Source organism: Arachis duranensis, chromosome 1 (assembly GCF_000817695.3).
Source record: "Arachis duranensis cultivar V14167 chromosome 1, aradu.V14167.gnm2.J7QH, whole genome shotgun sequence".
Classification (NCBI taxonomy): Eukaryota; Viridiplantae; Streptophyta; class Magnoliopsida; order Fabales; family Fabaceae; genus Arachis; species Arachis duranensis.
This window is the reverse complement of record NC_029772.3, coordinates 92,390,860-92,416,004: the sequence shown is the minus strand read 5'-3', so window position 1 is coordinate 92,416,004 and position 25,145 is coordinate 92,390,860. Positions and strand designations below refer to the sequence as shown.

General features: G+C 35.1%; 2 protein-coding genes across 2 annotated transcripts; one reads left to right on the top strand and one right to left on the bottom strand.

The window, feature by feature from the left end:
* The first annotated feature begins 2,391 nt into the window (after window positions 1–2,391).
* LOC107461075 (uncharacterized) lies at window positions 2,392–3,936 on the top strand. The gene is made up of 5 exons (XM_016079533.3): window positions 2,392–2,515; window positions 2,605–2,639; window positions 2,730–2,805; window positions 3,308–3,363; window positions 3,474–3,936. The coding sequence occupies exons 1-5, from the start codon at window positions 2,452–2,454 to the stop codon at window positions 3,693–3,695; spliced, it is 453 nt and encodes a 150-aa protein (XP_015935019.1). The 5' UTR covers window positions 2,392–2,451; the 3' UTR covers window positions 3,696–3,936.
* Window positions 3,937–5,709: 1,773 nt separating this feature from the next.
* On the bottom strand, window positions 5,710–22,498 carry LOC107460436 (uncharacterized). The gene is made up of 3 exons (XM_016078804.1): window positions 21,935–22,498; window positions 21,422–21,828; window positions 5,710–5,953 (listed from the first exon to the last, which is right to left on the bottom strand). The coding sequence occupies exons 1-3, from the start codon at window positions 22,496–22,498 to the stop codon at window positions 5,710–5,712; spliced, it is 1,215 nt and encodes a 404-aa protein (XP_015934290.1).
* Between the last annotated feature and the right edge of the window lie 2,647 nt (window positions 22,499–25,145).

Here is a 25,145-nt window from a genome sequence, read left to right as displayed (position 1 = left end):
TACATATTTTGAGTAAACAGACAATGATATTAAAAATACATTTTCTTATATTTTAAGTTGTATTTATTTATAGGAGGAATAAATCCTTTCAATTGATAATATTTTACTTTATAATTTTTAAGTTAAACAAAAAAAATATATATATGTAAGAAAAAATATTAAATAGTAAAAGATTATACTTTACTAAACAATTAAAAAAAATTGAAAAAATCTACCCTCATTTATAAGTATAAAATATTAAAATAAAAATATAAAATTATTTTTAACAGATAAAGGTAGTATGAGTTGATTTTTGAATTTTTTACGCTAAAAAGCCTAAAAGTATTACACTGGCCTGGTAGGGTTGTCCGACAAAGAGGCATGTCCGAAGATTAGTGAATAATAGAATAGGATTAAAATTTGCAAGTATGGGTGCATGGTAACTAACAGTAAGTGTAAGTGATCTGATTGGAGAAAGCGCAAAGTAAGTGTGAGTGTTCCCGTGCAGGCCAGAGACGAAACAACACGCGTGAAATGGCGGTGCCCACGTGGTCAATGCTCTGCCATGTCACACTGAGATGTCGACGTCCACGTGGATTGCCCCATCATACCCACTAAACGACAAACTCCATATTTATTTATAATCAAGATTAAGACAATAATGTAACTATATAGTGATAGAACAAGTGTTGGGGAAACCTAAGCTAACATAGGATATAATAACATACAAGCTGTCTTAAATCTTAACGTAAAATTGGACTGCCTCTATAAGTAGCTAGCTAGGTACGTAGCTATATAGAGCACAAGTGAAATTTTTTTTCACAAGGGTAAAAAACTTGCTCTTGTACCATTCTTGCACAAGACTGAACGAGACACAACCCAAAGGCTCCAATTTGTAAACATGGAAATTAATTACATACAAAAAACAACAGTGAACCACTATTTGAATCCGCTGACATTCAATCTCTTCTAAGTTGGTAGTCCAATCTGTAGTGGATAAATTCGTGTTCAAATGCTGTATCAACTCTATTGTCTATTCATTCAACTTCCACCTTTAGTTTATAAATTCGTGTTCGGTTCGAACCTCTAACACTTGTTTAAATTGACAAGTGAGTTGACCACTCGACTAACCAAGTTGGTTTTTCGTTATAAATTCTTATCTATACAAAAATAAATATGTATTTATTTATATATAAAAAAGTAGTAAATATTTATAAGACAACTCAAATTAAAAAAGTTTAACACTAAATAAAATGTTGTAAAGTACTAAAATAAATCATGAAGCAAAATTAGATCTTTAGATATTAATTAAGCATGATAACAAACTTAAATTATAATTTATATTCTAAAAGAATTTGTCTTGTAGATTCAATTTTCAGTGTTGACATAAGAATACTTATATAAGTATTTTTATGAATTTTGATGATGTTTAAAAACAAATTAAACCTCGGCCTACTTGATACGAATCTACATAAATTTTCTACCTAAACTTTAGATCGTTTATAACTGGTTCATGAAAGTCTTACCATGGTACAATTAACCCAAAAGACTGTAGCATTCTCTGACCCCAAATTAGAGAAAATGTACATTTTAATGTTTCAATGCTTTTCGTGTTTTGTTTGAACTCCCAGCCTTTCCTCTTAGAGCGTGTACCCTTTTTTTTTTAACGATAAATAGTGATATTACATTATTAATATATATATTTTTATGATATAGAAAATAATGTTTTTGGTCCTTTCATTTTTATTCAACTACTTTGAGTTTGAGAAAGATAGTGAATATATTGTTAGTGTTGCAAGTGTGAGGAGTGTTGAAATTAGTCCCATATCAAAAAAAATAAAGAAGAGTGAGAAATTTATAAAATGAGAGACCCATTAACTTGACACCTTAAGGTTTTGAGTTAGATGTGGTGTCTTCTCATCTTATGTTCTCTCACTTAATTCCTCCCCAAAATCTCTTTGGTAGTCGAAAGCTCCCACAGTTGGCCCAACATACATTTTTCCATTTTATTTTTTAATAATGCAATAAATATATATTAGAGGCCTAAACATAGATCCTTATCTGTTTAACATTCTTTCCACCGCTTAAATCAAATTCTAAGTAAGCTAAGCCTTTATTAGTACATACACACACCTAATTAAAAAACGAGCTTAAATAATGATTGGGAGTTGAAATGATTAATTAATTAATTAGTCATGACTAATTTATTTATATTGACATACATATTGGTTGACAGTTTATCAATGAGTACCAGAAGGCAACAAATAAAAAACAAAGAAATAAAGGAAGAAGGAAAAAATCCAAATCCGAAATTTAAGTTAAAGTTGAATAATGTGGACCACCTAAAATGACTCTGATCTTTATATATATATATATAGCAAGCAGCCATCCCCATCTTCTTCCACCCCCTATCAACTACTCAACACAACTTCCAAATTCTCTAATTAAGTTCTTCAAGAAGTTAATTAAACGATGATGAAGCCTTCTTTTGTAGCTTATCTTATTCTTTTGTCACTCATTCTTACAAGAGCTCAAGGTAATTAATTAATTAATAGCATCATATATCACAACTTCATCATTATTTCTACTTAATCTTGATTTATTTGTTTTATTTTGTGCATGCAGGGATTCGAGTTATAATGGAACATAACAAACAACATGTAGGTTCATACATAAACTCCTCAGTTCATTAATTTGTTAATTATTAATTAGAAGTTTAATTAATTTGAATTATATATTTGTGAATACAGAAAGAGGAGGAAAGTGCTGCTTTGTTGAAAAGAAGTAATATTGGATGCAAATTCAAAGAGGAAGAAGAATGCACAGGTACCAACAAGAAGAAAAGAGTACACACAAATTCAAACAACCCCTTATCATACATTCATGAAGATTACTATCGACCTAGACGCCATAGACCTAGACACCATTAACTACTTACAACACTTTAAACCTTCCTTATTATATCTTATTACCAAAATTAGAGGATAATAATGTATTATTATTATTCATTAATTACCTTCCTGCAAGTTTTGCCCCAAGAAATTCATTCCATCTTATATTATCACAACTTCTAATTCTTGTAGTTATACTGAAAAGAAATTAGTGCTACGCTAGATTTTGTTAATTATTATTATTATTAATTCATTTTAATTCCTCTGGTTTGGCTTAGCAATGCAACATGCAACTACTTGATTTAGTTAATTAGTAGTTTAGTACTAATTAATTAATTAATCTCCCTATGTACCGTATAAAATTATATATAAGAGCATCAATTAATTACTATTAAGCATATTGAATATTATTGTTGTATGTTATTATGTTGGTGCAGGAAAGATAAAGAATAGGAAACTTGTTACCACTACTACCCTCACCACCATTTCAAAGGTTGGTTTATTATCATAGATCATTAAACAAACTAATAAAATAAAATAAAAAAAATTAAACCTTGGAATTTGTTATTTTTCCTCTTTATAATATATGCTCCATATGCACAGAATAATGATGAAGCTGATGAGCAGTACCTCCCAGCATTAAATAATGGAACCACAAGAAATTATATGAAAGTAGTGAATAATGAAGCAGAGGGTATAAAAGTAAATAAACAAGCTACTTCTTCAAAGAGCAAGAAGGATGATGAGAACTACTACCCTGACATGGAAGACATTGTTGAGATGGATTATTCTCCGGCAAGGAGAAAGCCTCCCATACACAACTGAGTCCTACTTAGGGAACACCACCATTTACATATACAATAATATTATTAATTCTTACTAGACAAAGTTTAATATATCATCTAATTAAAAAATCTTATAGTAGTATATATAATTTTATATATATTATATATGGACAGATCAGAGCCGAAGTTATTGGACACAGCATTACCGAAATGCTGCAGTTTTTTTAGGGTTAGGAATGATCATTTGTACATTATTATTATATTATTACTTGTTACCTTTATTCATTACCATCATATATTAATATTAATCTATATATCTTACATAGCTTTTTGCTACACATTAGGTTGTTAACTCCAAATATCGCGAACTAGCGTCTTAATTAGGTTTAGACGAAGATTTTAGTATCAATTCTACTGGACGACGAAAATTGCTAACAATGTGAATAATAGGCTATATATCAGGTCCACTAAACATGAATAAATTTAATTAATTTAACATTTAAATTTTAAAATTAAAATTAACTTTTTTTTAACCTATTGTTATGTTGTTCAGAAAAAACAAACATTGTTTTTCTATGCTAAAAATATAAGGCTTACTTGTTTTTAATTTGATAACTTGAAAGAAATAGTAAAGTGGGGGCAATAATGATAAACATACCAATTACTAATTCTATTTTTACAATAATATTAGAAAGACAAAACAAAATCAGAACTTATCTTATTATTTAATATTTGTTAATAGTTACAAATTATAATAATTATTGCATGAATGTTAAATAAGAGGCTGATTTTGGCTAATTTTTTTTAGTTATGTTACATGTACATTAAAATTAGCCACCAAAATTAGTCATTAGTATAAATATATGTTGGAATATAAATATACATTAAAAATAAATTAAACCACATATATATTTATATATAAATACATTAGTGACTGATTTTAATAACTAATTTTAATGTACAAATAATATTTTTTTTCTTTTTTGTTATCAAACATTTTTTGTTGTTTTTCATGTGACTAATAACAGAATTATTATTTATATGCTAAAATTAATAATCGTATATTTATATATAAATACATATATTATTTAATTTATTTTTAATATATATTTTATACTAATAATGGTTGGGCTAAAAAATCTCCCCCAAATAACACGGTCCAAAATGAAATTGCATGATCCATGCATAATGAAAAGAGTGCAAAAGTACTTGGCCTTTAATTACTACTACGTACTACAACCTGATGCCTTAGTCCTTAGCCTGAGCTAGAGGCAAGTTTGTATCCCCACATATACATTAATTATTGTGCAAACTTGTGGGTACAATTGCCGATTGACAATTGCAAAATGCAATTGCCGTTCTCTATCTACAAACACATACATACTAACTCATCCTACGACAGAGAGAGATAGATAGACAGTGATGTATGTGGATGTAGTGTGGGGATGCATGAATGCATGCAAGCGTGGTTTGTCTTTGCATGTTTCAAGAGCCAAGAGATTGAGGGAGAGGGAGTGAATTCAACAGGTCCTATTGTCGATGCTAGTATAAGCAATTGGGGCCACCGTGTTTCACATATTCATTGCAATGGTAACCATGGCCCCTTCTTAAATGTGGGCTCACATGTTATTAGACGGTGGATCATTCATGTCCAAAAGATGACCTCACTTTGATATTACCAAGAAGAAGAAAAAAATGAGTTCATTTTGATAAAATATACCCAGATACCTATTTAAGTTGAGTTAATCTAGTGATTTTATTTTACTAATCTGTTTAAACAAGTGTTCAAGATTTGAGTCCTACTTAATATATGTAACAATTTATTAGCCAAAACAAACTCTTAAATAGAATTTAGTACCGTGACGGATTAATCTTTGACTTACTAGGTTGAAAACTATCGTGAAAAACCAATATATATATACTAGCTTGTACAATATCCGTAGCTTATTCAACCACGTAATAGCTTCACGTTTAACGGAAAAAAAATCAAAACGCCTCTTTTCCTATTTTGTATTCACTCTATCTCTCACACGTTTTTCGTATTAGATTAGGGTTTAAACAGAAGAGTACTCCTGCTCTTTCTTTTTTTGTGCCTTACTCCTTCTCACTCTTTCACAATGATGAAAATCCATAGGATCTCCGAGTAGATCCTCGCCTCCCTCGAGGAACACAGCACCGCCGCGCTCCTTTGAGTCTCCCATGCCACCTGTGATGTCATCCAACTCCGTGATGATGTCGATTCTTTCCGCACCGCCGTCTTTGCCATCCTTCAGAAGCTCAAGAAGGTACGTGTGTCTTCTATAATGTGCGATTTACTATGCCTAGATTTGAGATAAAATTGAAAATTTCATATTTGTCTCACTTTGAGCTAAAAAATTTTCAATCTCTCTCGATTTCTCTTCCAAACCCTAGGTTCTCAACCCCACCATCCATATTCTGGTTCGTATTTATTTTTAATCGTTGTTGTTTTTTTGTAATTTTCATTGTTTGATTCTTTTTTATGCTAAAAAAACTAACTTGATTGCATTGATTGCAGCTCTTGTCATGAAAATCGCAAAGTAAAATGGCGAATTCATCAATAAAATCGATCTTGATCCCAATAAGTATTGTTAGTTTTTGTTCCGTTGTCGGATACTCTATCTTCGTTTTTATCTAACTCGTATTTTAAGATAAATTTGACGAAATAATTAGGGATTAAGGTTTACCAGTTCTGAGATATAAAAACTGTGAAGATAATGAATTGATCTAAAATTTAAAGCGTTAGATATTTGGATTTAGATGTAATTATTTCTTAAGTTATTTTTTGCTGCTATATATTTTTCTTAAATAATCTTAGACTATATGCATTATTACAAATGACTATGTCTTCCAGGATTGAATTACTGTTATGAAATTTAGGTATCAAAATACCAAAAAAATTATTTGGTGCTAATTTTTTGTTGAAATTTAAAATTGTTTGTTTAATTCATTATTTCTTCAATTGTTGGCACTCTTTTGAGACCTTGATGGCTACTCCCTGGGTGTTGGGTGCGCATGTAAAGGCAGCTTTGACTCAGTTTTAAAATGGATCCTTTGCATTTATTCTTTAATGTATAGATATTTTTAATTACTTCTTCTAATTATAAAGTCTGACTATTATTTTTTATTTACCTAAATGTATTTTTGCTTTCCTGTGATTATTGTTAATGAAAGAATTTTAAATATTGTTCACTTGTATTTTGGTTCCTAATAGTTTCATTTCTAACAATCAAAGATTACAACATAAGTTTTGTAAGTATCATCTAGAAATTATCTTTGATATCTTCAATCACATTAGAGAACTTTAAAGCTAAACTATATACAAATTCTTCTATGGCAGTTGATAATTAAGTCAATGCTGCTTTTCTCACAGGTGATACGGCTTTGAATTTCCTGGTGAGTTTCTGCATTTAATCCCATTAAAATTGTTCACTCTCTTTGCATCTTATCCTTCTTCTAATTACCTTCACCTCTTTAGCCGTTCCCTTGTTTCGAATTGGATACTTTTGCCTGTGTACAGTAATGGTGCGGATTTTCTAACCACAGACTAATCGACAAGTGCATCGGATCATACCAAATAATACTTCACGTGAGTGAGGGTTGATCTCACGAGGATTGATAAATTAAGCAACAATGGTTAAATGATTTACTTAGTTAAACAAGCAGAAAAGAGTGTTTGAATGTTCAAAGAGCATTAAACAGTAACTCAGAATATCAAAAGATAGACACATAAATAAGTTGAAAACCAAATATTGAGAAACAGTTAAGGCTTCAAAGTTATCTATTTTCCTGATCGAATTTTCTTATTAATTATTTTAATCATGTAAGATTTAATTCATGACAAACTATTTGTGACTAGACCCTAATTCCTTAGACCTTCCTAATCTCCTCTAAAATTCATCAACTGCCAATTTCTTGGTCAATTAATTTCAATTAGAGGGTGATGATCAAATTTCAGTTTATATGCCACAAGAATCCTAATTATCCAAAAATAAGGGGATTATATGTCACGTATCCCATTAAATACAAACAATTAGAAATTCAGGATAATATGTTTTCAAGCTGTTGTTCAAGTAAAGAATTTTTTCAAGTTATACAAGAACTCAATTAGAACATGGGTCATACTTCCGTTCCACCCAAATTCATAAAATAAAGAACAAAAACAATTATTGAAATATAAATCAAAACATGAATTAAAATATAAAAATAATAGTATCAATCTATACAATAGACAGAGCTCCTAACCTTAACAGTGGAGGTTTAGTTGCTCATGGTTCAGAGAGAAATAAAGATTCAGGTAAAATGTACTCAGTTCCAATCTGATGGAATCTAAAGTTAACTAATTCCAAATCCTTTTATATCTAATCCTAATAAATTTAAAATCTACTTTCTAAAACTAAAAAATATCTTTTCCTATTTTAAAATTAAATTTAAATCAGAATTAATTATGGGAATCAGCAAGTCTTCAATTGATGGATGGGACCACTTGATTCCTTCACTCTGCAGCCTCTAATCTGCGCTTTCTGGGCTAAAAACTGGGTCAAAAGTAGCCCAGAAATCGCCCCCAGCATTTTCTGCACGTGACGCATGTCACGCGTACGCATCAGTCATGCGTACGCGTTGATAGTCTTTTTCGCGTGTCACGCGTACGTGTCAGGTACGCGCACGCGTCGCTGTGTAAATCTTCAAATCACGCGTACGCGTCAGCCACGCGCACGCGTCGCCATGGAAAGCTCCAAATCACGTGCACGCATCAAGTACGCGCACGCGTCGCTCCTCGCTGGTTTTATCCTTCAATTCTTGTGCTGTAGAAACTCCATCAAATCCAGCTGAATGCTACCTAAAATAAACAGAATTGCACAAGACTCAAAGTAGCATCCATAGTGGCTAAAAGATAATTAATTCTTGATTAAACTCAATAATTTAAGTGCAAATTCACTAGGAAAAGATAAAAAAGATGCTCACGCATCACAACACCAAACTTGAACTGTTACTTGTCCTCAAGCAACCAAAACTAATATAGGCTTAGGATGTGAATTTGCATGAGAATGAAAGTTCGATTAAGCTCATGTCTCTTCTTATAGTGGGGTTTATAACTGCAATCCTGAATAGTTTTGGCATCTCACTCTCCTTTGAATCAGAAGAATGTTACTATCATTCGGAATTAGAATCCGGATAATATTATGAATTCTCTTATCTTTTTACATTTCAGTTTAATCCTTGAACACAACAAAATTTACTTTAATTTATTTTTCTTTGGTGCTTTGCACCTTGAGTCTAGCCGTGACTTTAAATATTTTGTCTCAAGGGTTACTTGACACAGAAACACCACAAGCACTTAACTAGAGAACTCCCTTTAAGTTCTGATTTTTCTTTCAGTTACTCCCAGACAGTGGTGCTCAAAGCCTTTGGCATACTCTGTTAAACGCACTTGGTCTTGACTCTAAGTGTTCTATCTCAAGGATTACTTGACACAATCACACCACAAGCATATGACTAGGGAAACAACTCTTTGAGCTTTTAATCATGTCTGACCTCCCTAGTCATTGATGCTCAAAGCCTTGGACCTTGCTTTTATTATTAATTATTTTTTTCTTTTGCTGTTTCTTTTGCTTCAAGGGTTAGATTTTTATTTATTTTAGAGAAGTCATAATAATTTTCTAAATTTCTATTCCTTATACATCAACATCCCTTGATTCAAATTCAAATATGCATTGTTCATATCATGCATTCAAAAATCACAAATAATACCACCACATTTAAGTAAATAAGACTACTCTTAAATATAACTCAATTTCTCATGCAATACATCACTTCTTTTTCTTTTGAATTCAAGCTTTAGTGAGTAATACATGAGACAAAAAAATTTTGATCATATTACTAAAGATCATGCAAGCAATCAAAGCAACAAAAAACAGAAGATAACACAATAAGAATGGAGGAGAAATAGAATGAAAGGAACTCAACCACCTCAGTTATGCTGTTGGTCATCTCATTCCTTCATGAAGAACATTCTTCTCCCTTTGGTGCTAGACAGAAAAGCCATAAGCGCAGCGTCAACACCAAACTTAAAGGTTTATTTGTCCTCGAGCAAAGAAGAACTAGAAACAGAGAGAGACATAAAAGTAATTAATATGATGAAAGAAGAATAAAAAGACAAAAGAATAAGAGAGAATTAGGATTTGGGAGGTGGATGATTTGAAATTAGGCGCTGAGGTGGTTCAATTGGGCATCGCATGCGTCGCGTACGCGTGAGGCACACATATGCGTGGATCGCGCGAACTTCAAGCGACGCGTACGCGTCCCTAACGCCCGGATGGAAAAACGACGCGAACGCGTCAAGGACGTGTCCGCGTGGTGGGGCTTGTGCACCCAACATAGTTCCAGTCCCACACCAACATAACTTTCTGGCCAAAACACCTTTTACGCCAATTTTACTCATCCATGCGTGCGCGTGCTTGACGTGTACGCGTGGAGTGTCAAAAGTGCAAATGACGCGCACGCGTCATGGACGCATACGCATGATGAGCCAATTTGTGCGCAAAGCTCACTTTCTGCTCCCCTCCTGTGCAACTTTCTGCCAAATACCCATTTACGCCGATTTTCAAGGTCAAGGCGTAAACGACATGCACGCGTACGCGTGATCTTGTTTGTGCATAAGGCATAGTTCCTACGCTACTCCAGCGCAGCTTTCGGCCTTTTTCGTCTCTTCTCTCCTTTTTTGTTTTTTTTTGAAATATTCAATTCCTGCTTCTAAAATAGCTGCATGATCAGATAAAACGCAATAAGAATCAGATAAATAAGAAAACTACTACTACGAAAATAACTAAAGATACGAAATTATCGGGTTGCCTCCCGACAAACGCTTCTTTTTCGTCACTAGCTTGACGTTCAGCTCCTCTAAGGAGGAGGATCATAGGGACTCAACTCTTCACCCCTTACTTTGAACTTCTTTCCTGTGTCTCCATAACGTAGCTCAATATGCTCTAGAGAGAGGATTCTGTTTACTATATAAATTTATGTTGGATTTCTAGTCAACACCACTTTCATTCCAGGGGAGAAACCTTCAGTGGGGATCGTTTTGTTTCTCTATCCTCTGGGTACTTTCTTCTTTTTGGGGACCTCTTCCTTGGTGGATAATGCATTCCCAACACCAAACTTAGGTTTAATGTCAGGAGGAATTTTATTGATTGTCACCAAAGGATATTTGAGCTGCAGATTCTGTTGTGCATCATCAGGGGGTTTTTGAAGGGTTGGATCAATAAGCTCAGTCTGCATGCACCTCTCTTCTTCACCTGCTGAATGTACATCCTTAAAAACATGAAAGACTAGTTGCTCATCATGCACTCTAAGCACTAATTCACCCACTTCTACATCAATCAGAGCTCTTCCAGTGGCTAGGAATGATCTTCCTAGAATTATAGAGGCATTCTTATCCCCGCCTGTGTCAAGAATCACAAAGTCTGCTGGGAGGAAGAACTTACCCACTTTGACCAAGATATTCTCCACTAATCCGTATGCAGGCTTCATAGATTTGTCTGTCATCTGTAATGCTATCCTTGTGGGTTGTGCCTCTTGGATTTGCAGCTTCTTCATCACAGATAAAGGCATTAGATTTATGCTTGCCCCCAGATCACATAATGTTTTCTCAAAGGTTGTACTCCCAATGGTGCCTGGAATTTGAAAGCTCACTGGATCTGGCATCTTCCTTGGTAAGTTATTCTGAATTACAGCACTACATTCCTTAATCAGGACTACTGTCTCATCTCCCTTTAAACGCTTCTTCTTTGACAATAGCTCTTTCATGAACTTGACATAGATAGGCATTTGCTTCAAAACCTCAGCAAAAGGAATATTGATTTACAACTTTCTGAAAACTTCCAAGAACTTTGAAAACTGCTTGTCCTTGGTCTCCTTTTGAAGTCTCTGAGGATACGGCATCTTAGGCTTGTACTCAGGAGCTTTTGGCAATGTAGGATAAGTGTCAAAAGAATCTGGGAATGGGTTGTCCACACGCTTTGGAGGGGCGTGCTCTACTTCTTCCTTATTCTCCTCTGGAACTTCTTTTTCCACTAACTCTTCATTGACCTTAGTTTCAGAGCCAGCTACTTTACCACTTCTTAGTTGAATACCTTTGCAATTTTTTTCAACTGGCTCCTCATTAACTTATGCTTTAATACTTGCCACTTGTCCACTTATCAAGGTGATAGCCTTGTATTCCTCTCTTGGATTTGGAATTGTGTTACCAGGAAGGCTATTAGTGGTCCTCTAATCAATTTCGTTAACTCTTATGGCTATTTGACCTATCTGAACCTCCAAATTCTTAATTGATGCTCTAGTTTCCTGCACAAAACTCCTCATCATTTCCCAATTAGAAGCTTCTTGGGATTTAGAATTTGCCTGTGGAGGTGGTTGTTGTTGATGAGATTGAAATTGGCGGTTATTATAATTATTCTGTTGGAAGCCGCCCTGAGAATTATTGTTGAAGTTCTGAGGTCTCTGAGGTTGGTCCCTCCACCCAAAATTTGGGTGATTTCTCCATCCTTGATTGTAGGTCTGGGAATAAGGATTATTATTGGGATTTCTAGGAGCACTCCCCATCTAATTGACCTGTTCAGAAGAGGGTTGAGCATAATCATAATTATCATTTTGCACAAAGCTACCTATCATGTCATAAGAGACCTCTTTGGGTGGATTTTGGGTGTTAATAACTGAGACTTGCATGTCACCCATCTGCTAAGTAAGTAGATTTATTTGCTGAGACATAAGCTTGTTCTAAACAAGAAGAGTATTAACAGCTTCCACTTCCAACACGCCTCTCTTCTGAGAGGTCTCAGAGTTCACAGGATTCCTATTATATGAGTATAAGTATTGGTTACTAGCAACCAATTCAATAAGCTCAATAGTCTCTTTTGGTGTCTTTTTCTTGTGCAATGTACCACCTGCAGAATTATCTAAGCACATCTTAGACATTTCACCCAAATCTTCATAGAAGATGTCTAGTTGGGTCCATTTGGAGAATATGTCTAGAGGACATTGCCTAGTCAGTAGCTTGTATCTCTCCCAAGCTTCATACAGAGTTTCACCATCCTTCTGCTTGAAGGTCTAAACCTCCACCCTAAGCTTAGTCAGCTTCTTTAGTGGAAACAATTTAGTGAGAAACTCAGTAACAACCTTGTTCCAAGTATCCAAACTCTCCTTGGGTTGGGAATCTAACCATAGCTTTGCTCCATCCCTCAGAGCAAATGGGAAGAGCATGAGTTTGTACACCTCTGGGTTCACCCCATTTGTCTTCACAGTATCACAAATCTGCAGAAAACTAGAGATAAACTTATTTGGGTCTTCGTGGGGAAGACCATGATACTGGCAATTTTGTTGCACCAAGGTGACCTATTATGGCTTCAACTCAAAGTTGTTTGTAGCTATAGGAGGCACCACAATGCTTTTTCCATAAAGATCTGCAGTAGGAGCAAATTAAGAGCCAAGTACTCTCCTTTGTTGCTCATTCCCATTTGGATTTGTCACATTGGCATTATCAGCATTGTTAGGATCCATAGTGGATTCTGCAGCCTTGTAAAGTCTTGCCTGTTGTAAACGTCGCCTGAAAGTCTTTTCAGGTTCAGGATCAAAGTTTAAGAGATGTTCTTTGTCTCTGTTCCTGCACATAAACAAACAGAAAACAAGAAAAAAATAAAACTCTCTACGTCAGAGTGTAGAGAATTCCCAGCGAGGTAACCTGAACTAGGAAACACCAAACTTAATTTCAGCAATCACCAAAAATATTAGTGCTAGAAATTTTTTTTCGAAAATTTTTAAATAAAAATTAAATAAAATTAAAATTAAAATTCCTAATCTAAGCAATCAAATAACTAATAATTATTAATCACTATCAATCCCCGGCAACGGCGCCAAAAACTTGGTGCGGATTTTCTAACCACAGACTAACCAGCAAGTGCACCGGGTCGTACCAAGTAATACCTCATGTGAGTGAGGGTCGATCCCACCAGGATTGATGGATTAAGCAACAATGGTTGAATGATTTACTTAGTTAGGCAAGCAGAAAAGAGTGTTTGGATGTTCAAAGAGCATTAAACAGTAACTCAGAATATCAAAAGATAGACACGTAAATAAGTTGGAAAGCAAATATTGAGAAACAGTTAAGGCTTCAGAGTTATCTATTTTCCTGATCGAATTTTCTTATTAATTATTTTAATCATGTAAGATTTAATTCATGGCAAACTATTTGTGACTAGACCCTAATTCCTTAGACCTTCCTAGTCTCCTCTAAAATTCATCAACTGTCAATTCCTTGGTCAATTAATTCCAATTAGAGGGTAATGATCAAATTCCAGTTTATATGCCACAAGAATCCTAATTATCCAAAAATAAGGGGATTATATGTCACGTATCCCGTTAAATACAAACAATTAGAAATTCAGGATAATATATTTTCAAGCTGTTGTTCAAGTAAAGAGCTTTTCCAAGTTATACAAGAACTTAATTAGAACATGGGTCATACTTCCGTTCCACCCAAATTCATAAAATAAAGAACGAAAACAATTATTGAAATATAAATCAAAACATGAATTAAAATATAAAAATAATAGTATCAATCCATATAATAGACAGAGCTCCTAACCTTAACAGTGGAGGTTTATTTGCTCATGGTTCAGAGAGAAAATAAGGATTCAGGTAAAATATACTCAGTTCCAATCTGATGGAATCCAAAGTTAACTAATTCCAAATCCTTTTATATCTAATCCTAATAAATTTAAAATCTACTTTCTAAAACTAAAAAATATATTTTCCTATTTTAAAATTAAATTTAAATCAAAATTAATTATGGGAATCAGCAAGTCTTCAATTGATAGATGGGGACTACTTGATTCCTTCACTCTGTAGCCTCTGATCTATGTTTTTTGGGCTAAAAACTGGGTCAAAAGAAGCCCAGAAATCGCCCCCAGCGTTTTCTGCACGTGACGCATGTCACGCGTACGCATCAGTCACGTGTATGCATTGATAATATTTTTCGCGTGTCACGCGTACGTGTCAAGTACGTGCACGCGTCGTCGTGCAAATCTTCAAATCACGCGTACGCGTCAGCCACGCGCACGCGTCAAGTACGCGCACGCGTCACTCCTCGCTGGTTTTTTTCCTTCAATTCTTGTGCTGCAGAAACTCCATCAAATCCAGTTGAATGCTACCTAAAATAAACAGAATTGCACAAGACTCAAAGTAGCATCTATAGTGGCTAAAAGATAATTAATCTTGATTAAACTCAACAATTTAAGTGCAAATTCACTAGGAAAAGATAAGAAAGATGCTCACGCATCAAGTAACACATGTGATTTTTTAGTGGATGGTTCATACTTGCATTTGCCTCAGCTGGTATGAGTCTTCATTATGATTTTAGCCTCCATTTTTGTAAAAACATCTTATGCAGCATAGTTTAACCTCTAACTTGACTATTTTTCTCTTGAAAAAAAAACATGTGACCGTATATTTACATTCCTTGACTTGTAATCTTCCACAACTAGAAAATTGCTTAATACAGACAGATTTACAAATAGATTTAGTCTTCATTACAGACAAATTTTTGGTTACCAACTAATTTCGTCCCTCTATAAAGGCCTCGTCGAAAATTATTTACCGACAGAATTTTGCTTGTTATTGACAGATTTTCTCTCAATAAATTATCCCCTCCATTTCCTTTGGGCGTCAAACTTTTCAACGAATTTTTCGTCGGTAATTAGAGATAGATTTTTCCACAAATTTTCCATCGGTAATTAGAGACAAAATTTTCAACGGATTTTCTGTCAGTAATTAGCAACAGATATTTCGTCAGTAATTTGAGCCTTGGAATACCATTCCAAACACTGAATATAGACAGAAAATCCGTCAGTAAGATAAAATAGATTTTTTTTTTAGATTTTTTCATTACAAAAAAACCTATTTTCATACAAAATAAATATAAATTTAATAAATGCAAATTTTTATCTAATTTGTATTCGAATATTTATTATATTACAAAAAATAAACAAATTTATCGTATTATAAAATTAAAAGAAAGTATTATAAACAAGCAAGTCAATATAATTCAAAACATAAACAAAGTGTATTATCAACTATAATCCTCAATATATTGTTCAACCATACTAAATTTGCATTCTTTCTGTGTCACAAAATTTAACAATACTATAATAGAGGTTAAAGCAAACATGATTCCGTGACAAAACATCCAACTCCCTACTCACGGGCAAGATGTTGAACTGGTGCTGGTTCAAGTGGACACAAAACAATGCTTTTGTCCAAAGGATCTCCAGGAACAATAGCCCAGTGATCAAAATCAAAGAGGCAAAATGCTTGACCTTAAATATCTCAAGTTTGTCTCGAAACCAAAAAATTCAATCACGGGCAAGAAAGCTTGCATGGTGAGATACAAAATAAGTAAAACAGATTGCTGGTGCACTAACAAATTCAGGCTTACTCAAGTTATCCTTATCATGGGAGCAACCTAAGAACAAAAAACAACGCCAACTAAATCAGATTACAGAGAAAAGGTTAAAACCACCAACCTTAACAATATAAGCTGGGGTGCCTGGTTAAGGAACATCAGCTGTAACATGTCCACGCCTGCGAGATAACACAGTGTAAATTGTAGATACACAATCTATTGGTGTTTGAATTTGATGGAAAGGTCCAAAAAATTACCTTCCAAGCATCAGTTAAATGGTAACATGACGTTTCTTAATAATATATTTTAAAGAAATGCAAAAGCAAGTATTGTTTTATTGACTTTTGGTGCTTGCTGGATTGTCGATTAGGAATTCTCTTTGTTCTAAAAAGGGGAGGAAAGATGGAATTTAGTGCTACATGTATAGTCCCGACCAACAAGGCGACTCACAACCAAAGTTTAGATTAGAGATATCACAATTCAAAACCAATTTAAATCTTGGAGTAGAATCCCGAGTCATCTCCCAAGGACTAGTGACCATAAGTGCACAATTTCGGTTATGAAGGCAAAAGAGATTTTCAATAAAGAGATAAACAATTAAAGGAATGAAAGAACACTCAAAATTGTAATTAATAAACTAATAAAGGAATTAAAGAACTATCTATGTAATATGGACAAGTAAAATATAAAAGTGATTGATGTATGTGTGAGTATGTGATTCAAAGCATAAATGGATTCTTGACTTGGGATGAACTATGGGATTCTTTCCTTGTTGTAACCACAATTATGACAATTATGATGGATTAATCTCACTTAGTTAACTCTTAACATCGAAGAGTAGGTCAAGTGAGCATAGTTATTCTTAATCCACAAATCCTAACTCACTTGCTGATTGCCTTAGCAATAAGTTAGTATTAGTGGAAACAAGGACAATTAACCATCTAAGAATCATCACTAAATGTTGGACATTCCAACTCTAGGAACCCATATGCTCATTTTTCCCAAGCCAAGAGGTGAAAATTTAGCCCATAATAAAAATTGACATTTCCACAAACACTTGGTGGACATAAACATTAGACTTGAGAAAATTGAGAAAATGCTTAAAATTATTAGCAACAATTGATCAAAATCAACAATACTAACTCAAACAAGCATATAACAATCATCAATCATCAAAATCATCAACAAGAAATTCAAATTGCCAACAAGTATATGTATTAACTATATGTCTTTAACTACAAGAAGAGTATCAAAATTGTAGATTTAAAAGGAAGTAATTAAGAAATACTTACAATGGAGGCAAGCAAAAGTCCAAGATCAAAAATGGAAAATGGCAATTGAAATGTAAACCCTAATGGTGTTGAGAGAAAACTTAAAGAAAAATCTACCTAAAGCCTCCTACTATTATCTAAAAACTACTTCTAATGATATGCTATGTTCCTTCAAGTGTTGCCCCTCCAATATGAGTTCTAGGCCATCAGATTTGGGTCTCCTGAGCCCCTAAAACGCGAGCTACGTGGTTTTTTAATGGAGTCACGCGTTGGTACCTGTGCATACGCACACTTGGCCGAATTCTCAGGCTGTGCGTACGCACAAAAGGCTGTGCACACTTCGCGATACTTTTCTCCTTTTTTTTCTTCATGCTTCCTCCCTCTTGCATGCTCTCCTTCCATTCTCACCAAGTCATTCCTACCTTTTATATCTGAAATCACTCACAAATAATATCAAGGTATCGAATGGAATGCAAATAGGATAAACTTGATCAAATTAAGTATAAAAGAGCATGTTTTCACAATCAAGCATAATTTAGGAGAAAAACTCAAAAGCATGCTATTTAAGGGAATAAGTGTAGGTTTATATGTTGAAATCCACTCAATTCTAACCAAAATTCATCGTCAAATGTGGATTTATCAATTCTCCCACACTTAAACACTAGCGTGTCCTCATGCTAATCACAATCAAAGGAGATGAACGGAAAGGGTAAACAACTTATTCAATGTCCTACTAGATGCATGCAACTATCCTAGATATTACCTATTCATGTATACTCTATTGAAATTTGGCAAAAACAAACCATGAAATTCCAATCAATCCCAAGCAAGCCTTAGGGCCAAGGCAAAGAGTCAACTCAATATGATTAACATCCAAAGATTTGAATTGAGATTTTCAATACTAACTCATAATTACAAGAAGATGCGCTATAAAAGATGAGAACATAGAATTGAGCGATAGAACCCCTCACCGGATGTGTATACACTCGAATCGCTCAGTGTTTAGGGCATAATCACTCAATTCTCCTTTAATCATGTTTTTCAAAGATTTTCAAGTCATCTAACAATCAACTAATACTTGATGCATAAACACAAATATAGGGTTGTAATGGGACTAAGGTTAAGGTAGGATTAATATGGTTAAGTGGACTTAGTGAATTAGATCTTTGATTAGCTCAAGCAAACCACCTAATTCTATATCAAGCTATGTACACATAACAAAACAACCTAACTTTCCATTTATCTCTTATCTCATATTCACTCGTACATTTTCTTTTACAGATCTCACACATATGCACTCTTTATTCAGAATTTTTATTATTGGTGATTTTTTTTTAAAGAAAGTATATATACCAAAATTTTCTCTTTTGTCATTAACAAGAGATGCATATGCTTCAAGTAATGAATGCATGAGTGTTTACCCATTTTTTCAAATTTTCATAATGAAACCCAATGTACATTCATCACCAATGCTCCCCAACCAACTTCCCCCACACTTAAGTAACACATAATGCTCAACCCAAGCTAATCAAAGACACAATTCATGGACATTACTGGTTTTTCTCTTAGGGAGAATTATGTGCTTCAAATTAGAACAAAGGGACATTAAAAGGCTCAAAAGTGGGTTACAAAGGCAAATATAAAGGTTGGCGATATAGGTTAGTGAGTTTATTTTCAAAAATGGTCTCAATCATACTAAATGCATTCAAGACATCAAATAAAGGACATAAAGATTTAAGCAAATCTAAGATCACAATCATGAAAGGAATATAGCACACAAGAACAAATCTTTGTGGTTGAAAATGTGCAACCACACCATTAAGGCTCAAATCTCACTAAATGTTTTGTTCTCGCTTTTTTCTATGTTCCATGAAAAAAGATGCCTCAAGCAAATTGAAATTTTTTTTTCAATTCAATTAATGGAACACCCTAAGAGACATTTCATGAAAATTTCTTATTGTTTTACCAAACTTATTTACTCTACCATGCAACATGCAAATATTTACTACCATAAAACTATAAGTGACTAAAATATATACAAACAAACCAAGTAAAGTACAATAATGACAAAATTTCAAAAATGAAGAAAGAAACTAGAAGGCATTGCAAAGTGTCTAAGAAAAGAATTTTACCCCCTCAAAGTTGCCGATCCTCCCCCCCACTTAATCAATGCACGGTCCTCCGTGCATGCGTATAATCCGGGAGAATGAGAACTAGGGGGCTCCACCTTCAGCTGGTGGGCACTGGGGCATGGGTTGATCATTTTTTACTGTCTTCCTCCACATTCAACTCTTTGATTGGCAAATGTGTTCGGTTTGTCGCTCTGACAATAGGAGGGACATGGAAGAGTATTCTCCGGGTCCACCGGTTGTGGAACTGGCGCTTTTCCTTTCTTGCGCATCCTAAAAATGAGAAATAAAAACAAAATATTTCAAGATCACATGGTATCAACAAAACAAGATCAGTGAGGAAGCACAAATAATGTCCAGAAAAATTAAGATTCTTAATTAAGAAGCTTTCAAAATAGTGTGATTTGAGAAGACAATGTGTGCATTCCAAGAGTACGCACGGTTAGAACACACATACCGGCCGGTTAAAACGGCAATCACACTACTAAATAATCAAAGCTTAATGCTTCTCAGTCAAGTGTTTAAGTTGCAAGTGTAAAGAATTAAGATGCAAGCAAACTTAAACAAGCACAAGATGACTTAATTGAATTCTTTGAGGAAATGGGTATTCGGGTTGTGGACATGAAAGTTAATTATTAAAAAGGGTGTACAACAACAACAATAACCATTTAAGCAAAGTGAAATGTCATTTGTTCATCCTGAAGGTGTGAGAATCACATAAACAATGTGCTTAAGTTAGAGCAAAAGATGTTTGATAAAGACATCAAGGAATGAACACTTGTAATGTAATTACTCAATTCAATTGCTAAGATGAACAATGAAAAATTGAATTCAATTAAGATCAATGCATTCAGAAACAAGTCACCCATTAACAAAGGATCAAAAGTCATGTAAGACATGGGTGTTTGGAACTTCAAGTTCAAGAAACAAGGGAATGCATTGATAAATTCAAGTTAATCATCATCAAAAATCACATTTGAAGTTGCACAAATCATAAAATATGCCAAACAAGAGATAAGTTGAGAGCATATGATAACCATTTCATATGAATCAAACAAAAGTTTCACTTATGCATTTCATCGAACACTTAATGTGCCTTGTGCAAACTTATCACATTTAAGCTCAAATTCAATTAATAACAACCCAACAATTCAGAGATCAAACACTTGCAATACAAAGATAATTAAACAAAGCAATAAACTCAATCTAATTCATTCAAATAAAGTTAAAACAAGCTCAAAAATTAACATGAAAAGAAATAAAGACCTGAAAGTCAAAGGATGAAGAATGCGAGACGAGAAGATGAAACAGTGGCACTTGTGATAGCCACTACGAGGTCACGGCGGTTAGCTTTACCGAAGACACACCAAAGTTCCACTAAGGTAGAGAAGCTCTTCGGTGGTAGAGAAAGAAAAGAGAAAGAGAAGAAAGAAAGGAAGAATAAAGAGAGAAGAGAGAGAAAGATAGGTGGCGGTAGCTGACGGCGGTAGGACGTCGAAAGGAGATTGGGCGGGGCAGGGCAGCAACAAAGGAGGGAGAAGAAAGAAAAGAGTTGTTGGCTCACCAGGGTTTTTGCCGTGTTTAATGCCCAGATCGAGGCTTGTGCGTGCGCACACAGGTCCGTGCACGCGCAGAGCAAGCGAAACAAAGGGGGATACGGACGCACCAGACGTGCGAACGCCCCTGGCAGAGGGGGTGTAACGAGGTGTGCAGACACACAAGACTGTGCGCTCGCATAGAGAGCGGTTTTCTTATTTTACTTGGGAAAGGGTCATGTGTGCGTACGCACCCAAGTACGTGCGCACGCACAGGGGCGAATTTTGTTAGGGGTTCATGAGCACAGGACGTGCTCGCGCTCCCAGCCGAGGGTGCGCAAGGTGGTGTGCGGACGCACACTTCTGTGCAGGCGCATAGAGAGCGCATTTTCTCATCGGCCTTGAATGAGTAAGTTCCCGAAAATGCATCTAACTTGAATCGAGATGTCTTCAAAAATGGTCTCTCAATGAGAATAGAGGATGGCCAGTTCGAATCAATTAGAGGGGTCTCTAAAATGTGAAAATCCACCGGAAATAGCAACCCTTGGATATTGATCAATACATTCTCCGCAATTCCTACAACCGACACAATACTTTTGTCCGCCAACACAAATCTTACTCCAGACCTCTTCAATGGTGACAAGTTCAACTTCTCATAGACAGGGAGGGGCATAATGCTCACACAAGCTCCCAAATCACACATGCAATTCGTGAACTCCGTTCCACCAATCACACAAGTTACCAAACAATGACCGGAATCATTTTTCTGGAATGAGATAAGAGATAGAGTCATTCATTAGGCTTTTGTTCAGCTCATCAATTTTGTTTTTGTGGGTGCAAACATCCTTTAGAAATTTGGTGTATTTTGGAACTTGTTTGATGGCTTGAGAAAGAGGAACGGTAACTTTCACATTCTTGAAAATCTCCACCACATTGGGGTCAAGGTCTTCATGCTTCTTAGCCTTTGTAGCCAACCTTGGAAAAGAAATTGGTGTAGGCTCTTCAAGAGGGTTCTTCCTTTTGGGCTCCTTGACCTTTAATAGTTCCTCCTCGTCTCTTGCAATATTTTCCTTCTCATCTCCAATCACCTCTACTTCTTCTTCTATTTCTTTATTGTGGGGTTCCTTGCTCAAACTTGTAGGCTCGAGACTAACTTCATTTAACTTGGTACCACTCCTAAGGGTGATAGCATTAATGCTTCCCTTTGGGTTTGGTTGAGGTTGAGAAGGTAGACCGCTAGAGGTAGAAGCTTGATGGGTATTTTGAGTGTTTGAAGGAGAAAGAGTCAAATGAGATAAAGTTTCGACAATGGTTGCTATGTAATTGTCTTGTTTCCTTTGAAATTCTCGTTGTTCTTGAATAAAGGCATGGAGATCGCTCTTTCCATGAGGGAGGTTGCTTTGAGCAGGTTGATGGTGGAAGTTAGGTTGCTCCATGTATGATGACAGGTATGGTGAATGAAGGGGTGTTGATGGTTCAAATAATAAAGGGGCTTGGGCACTTAGTGTTTGTGGTTCATGTAGAGGATATGGGGCATACACATGTGGGGGGGGGAAAGGTTATAATGACGGGGTGTCCTATTAGGTATGAGAGGTTGAGAGGCATTAGGATCATATGGTTTGTGCGAATGTCCTTATTGCCAAGAATTACTTGCTTGTAACCCTCTTTCAATTTGGCCTCCCATACTTTGATGCGATCCACTGTTGATATTGTCATCCCCTACAACATGATAACAACCAAATTCCAAGCCAAAAGGGTGATAGCTCATGGTGAAAAGAAAAGATAAGATTCAATGGTATTAACAAAAGTAATAAACAAATAAATATATGTTCTAACTATCTCTATTTACCTAAGACTAGACAAATAAAAGTGTTAGTTACTACTAATAGTTAGATAGGGGAGCCAACTACCAATTAGTGTCAAGTAACAAACAAAAATAAAGTATTCACACTATTCATATATTCACAATAACTAAATTTATAGCACTCATTGCACTTAGTCTCTGATGCGTGAGCATCTTGTCTATCTTTTTCTAGTGAATTTGTATTTAAATTGTTGAGTTTAATTAAGAATTAATTATATTTTAGTCATTATGGATGCTATTTTGAGTTTTGGACAATTTTATTTATTTTAGGTAGCATTCGGTGGATTTGACAGAGTTTTTGCAGCACAATAATCAAAGGAGATGGCTGCGAGGAGCGACGCGCACGCGTGCCCGATTGATGTAGAAGTGGGTGAATTAGTGCTTAGAGTGCATAATGAGCAACTGGTCTTTCATGTCTTCAAAGATATACATCCAACAGGTGAAGAAGAGATGTGCATGCAGGATGAGCTTATTGATCCAAACCTTCAAAAACCCCCCGATGATACACAGTAGAATCTGCAGTTCAAACCTCCCTTGGTAACAATCAATAAAATTCCTCCTGACATCAAACCTAAGTTTGGTGTTGGAAATGCATCATCTACCAAGGAGGAGGTTCCCAAAAAGAAGAAAGTACCCAGAAGATGGAGAAACAAAAAAATCCCCACTGAAGGTTTTTCCCCAAGAAAGAAGGTGGTGTTGACCAGTAATCCAGCATGGGTTTATACAGTAATTAGAATCCTCTCTCTGGAACATATTGAGCTATGTTATGGAGACACAGGAAAGAAGTTCAAAGTAAAAGGGTGAAGAGCTGAGCCCCTATGATCCTCCTCCTTAGAGGAGCTGACCATCAAGCTAGTGACGATAAAGAAGCGCTTGTCGGGAGGCAACCCGATAATTTTGTATCCTTAGCTATTTTTATTTTTGTAGTATTAGTTTTCTCATTTATTTTATTGAGTTTTTACTAATTTTCTGATCATGCAGCTATATTATTCCAGGAACCGAACACCTGAAGCTCTATAAATATTTCAAAAAAAAGAGAGCACACGACACGCAAGCGTCACTGACACGAACGCGTCAATCATGTGTGCGTGAAAAACAATAATTGACAGAGAGTTGTGCAGGAATGGCGCTGGACTCATGCTTGGCGCACAAACATGACCACGCGTACGTGTACCCCACGCGTGCGCGTCGTTTGTGATTATCGCCATCCACACGTGCGCGTCACTAACGCGTATGCGTGCCCTGTAAAATCGACGTAAAAGAGTATTTGGGCAGAGAGTTGTGCTGGCTTGGGGGCAAGAAGTGTGCTAAAAGCACAAATTTGGCCATGCAATCGCGTGCCTGACGCTAACGCGTCATTAAGAAAATGTGCGACCTACGTGTACGCGTGCCGTACGCGTACGCGTTGCTTGCGCCGCCCAGTTTTCTTTCTCTCTCTCTCTCGCAATCCTAAATTCTCTCTTATTCTTTTATCCTCTTCTTTTTCTCTCCTCATAATATTTGTTTCTTCTATTTTCAGTTCTTCTTTGCTTGAGGACAAGCAAACCTTTAAGCTTGGTGTTGACGCTGCGCTTATTGGTTTTTTTGGCACAAAAGGGAGGTAAATCATCTTCATTGAGGAGCGCAACCTGAAGAATAAAGTGACCGCTAGGATAACTAAGGTGGTTGAGTTCCTTTCATTTTTTATTCCTCCCCTATTTTTCTATGTTATGTTCCGACTTTCTGCTATTTTGCTTTATTTGCGGCATGATCCTTTATTAGTTAGAATCTTAGGACTAGTTTAGTTTTCTTTTAATTGCTTTAATGCTGAAAAGATGTTTCATATACCACTCACTGAACTTGAATCTAAAAAGAAAGGAAAAAGAAGTGATGTATTGCATGAGAAATTGAGTTAATTTTAAGAATAGTCTGATTTACTTAAAGGTGGTGGTATTTTTTGTGATTTTTGAATGCATGATATGAACAGTGCATATTTGAATTTGAATCAAGGGATGTTAATGTATAAGGAACAGGAATTTAGAGAATTATTATGACTTCTCTAAAATAAATAAAAATTTAATCCTTGAAGCAAAAGAAACAGCAAGAAAAAAAATTTAAAATAGATAAATAAATAATAATAAAAGCAAGGTCCAAGGCTCTGAGCATCAATGACTAGGGAGGTCAGACATGATTAAAAGCTCAAAGAGTTGTTTCCCTAGTCATATGCTTGTGGTGTGATT

Coding starts and splice junctions, on each gene's coding strand:
- LOC107461075 (XM_016079533.3), top strand. CDS start 2,452: ATGATGAAGCCTTCTTTTGTAGCTTATCTTATTCTTTTGTCACTCATT. Junction 2,806..3,307: donor AGAGGAAGAAGAATGCACAG/GTACCAACAAGA, acceptor ATGTTGGTGCAG/GAAAGATAAAGAATAGGAAA. Junction 3,364..3,473: donor CCCTCACCACCATTTCAAAG/GTTGGTTTATTA, acceptor CCATATGCACAG/AATAATGATGAAGCTGATGA.
- LOC107460436 (XM_016078804.1), bottom strand. CDS start 22,498: ATGGAGCAACCTAACTTCCACCATCAACCTGCTCAAAGCAACCTCCCT. Junction 21,829..21,934: donor TTTCTCAAGCCATCAAACAA/GTTCCAAAATAC, acceptor ATCTCATTCCAG/AAAAATGATTCCGGTCATTG. Junction 5,954..21,421: donor CTATGCGCCTGCACAGAAGT/GTGCGTCCGCAC, acceptor CGCACATTATAG/AAGACACACGTACCTTCTTG.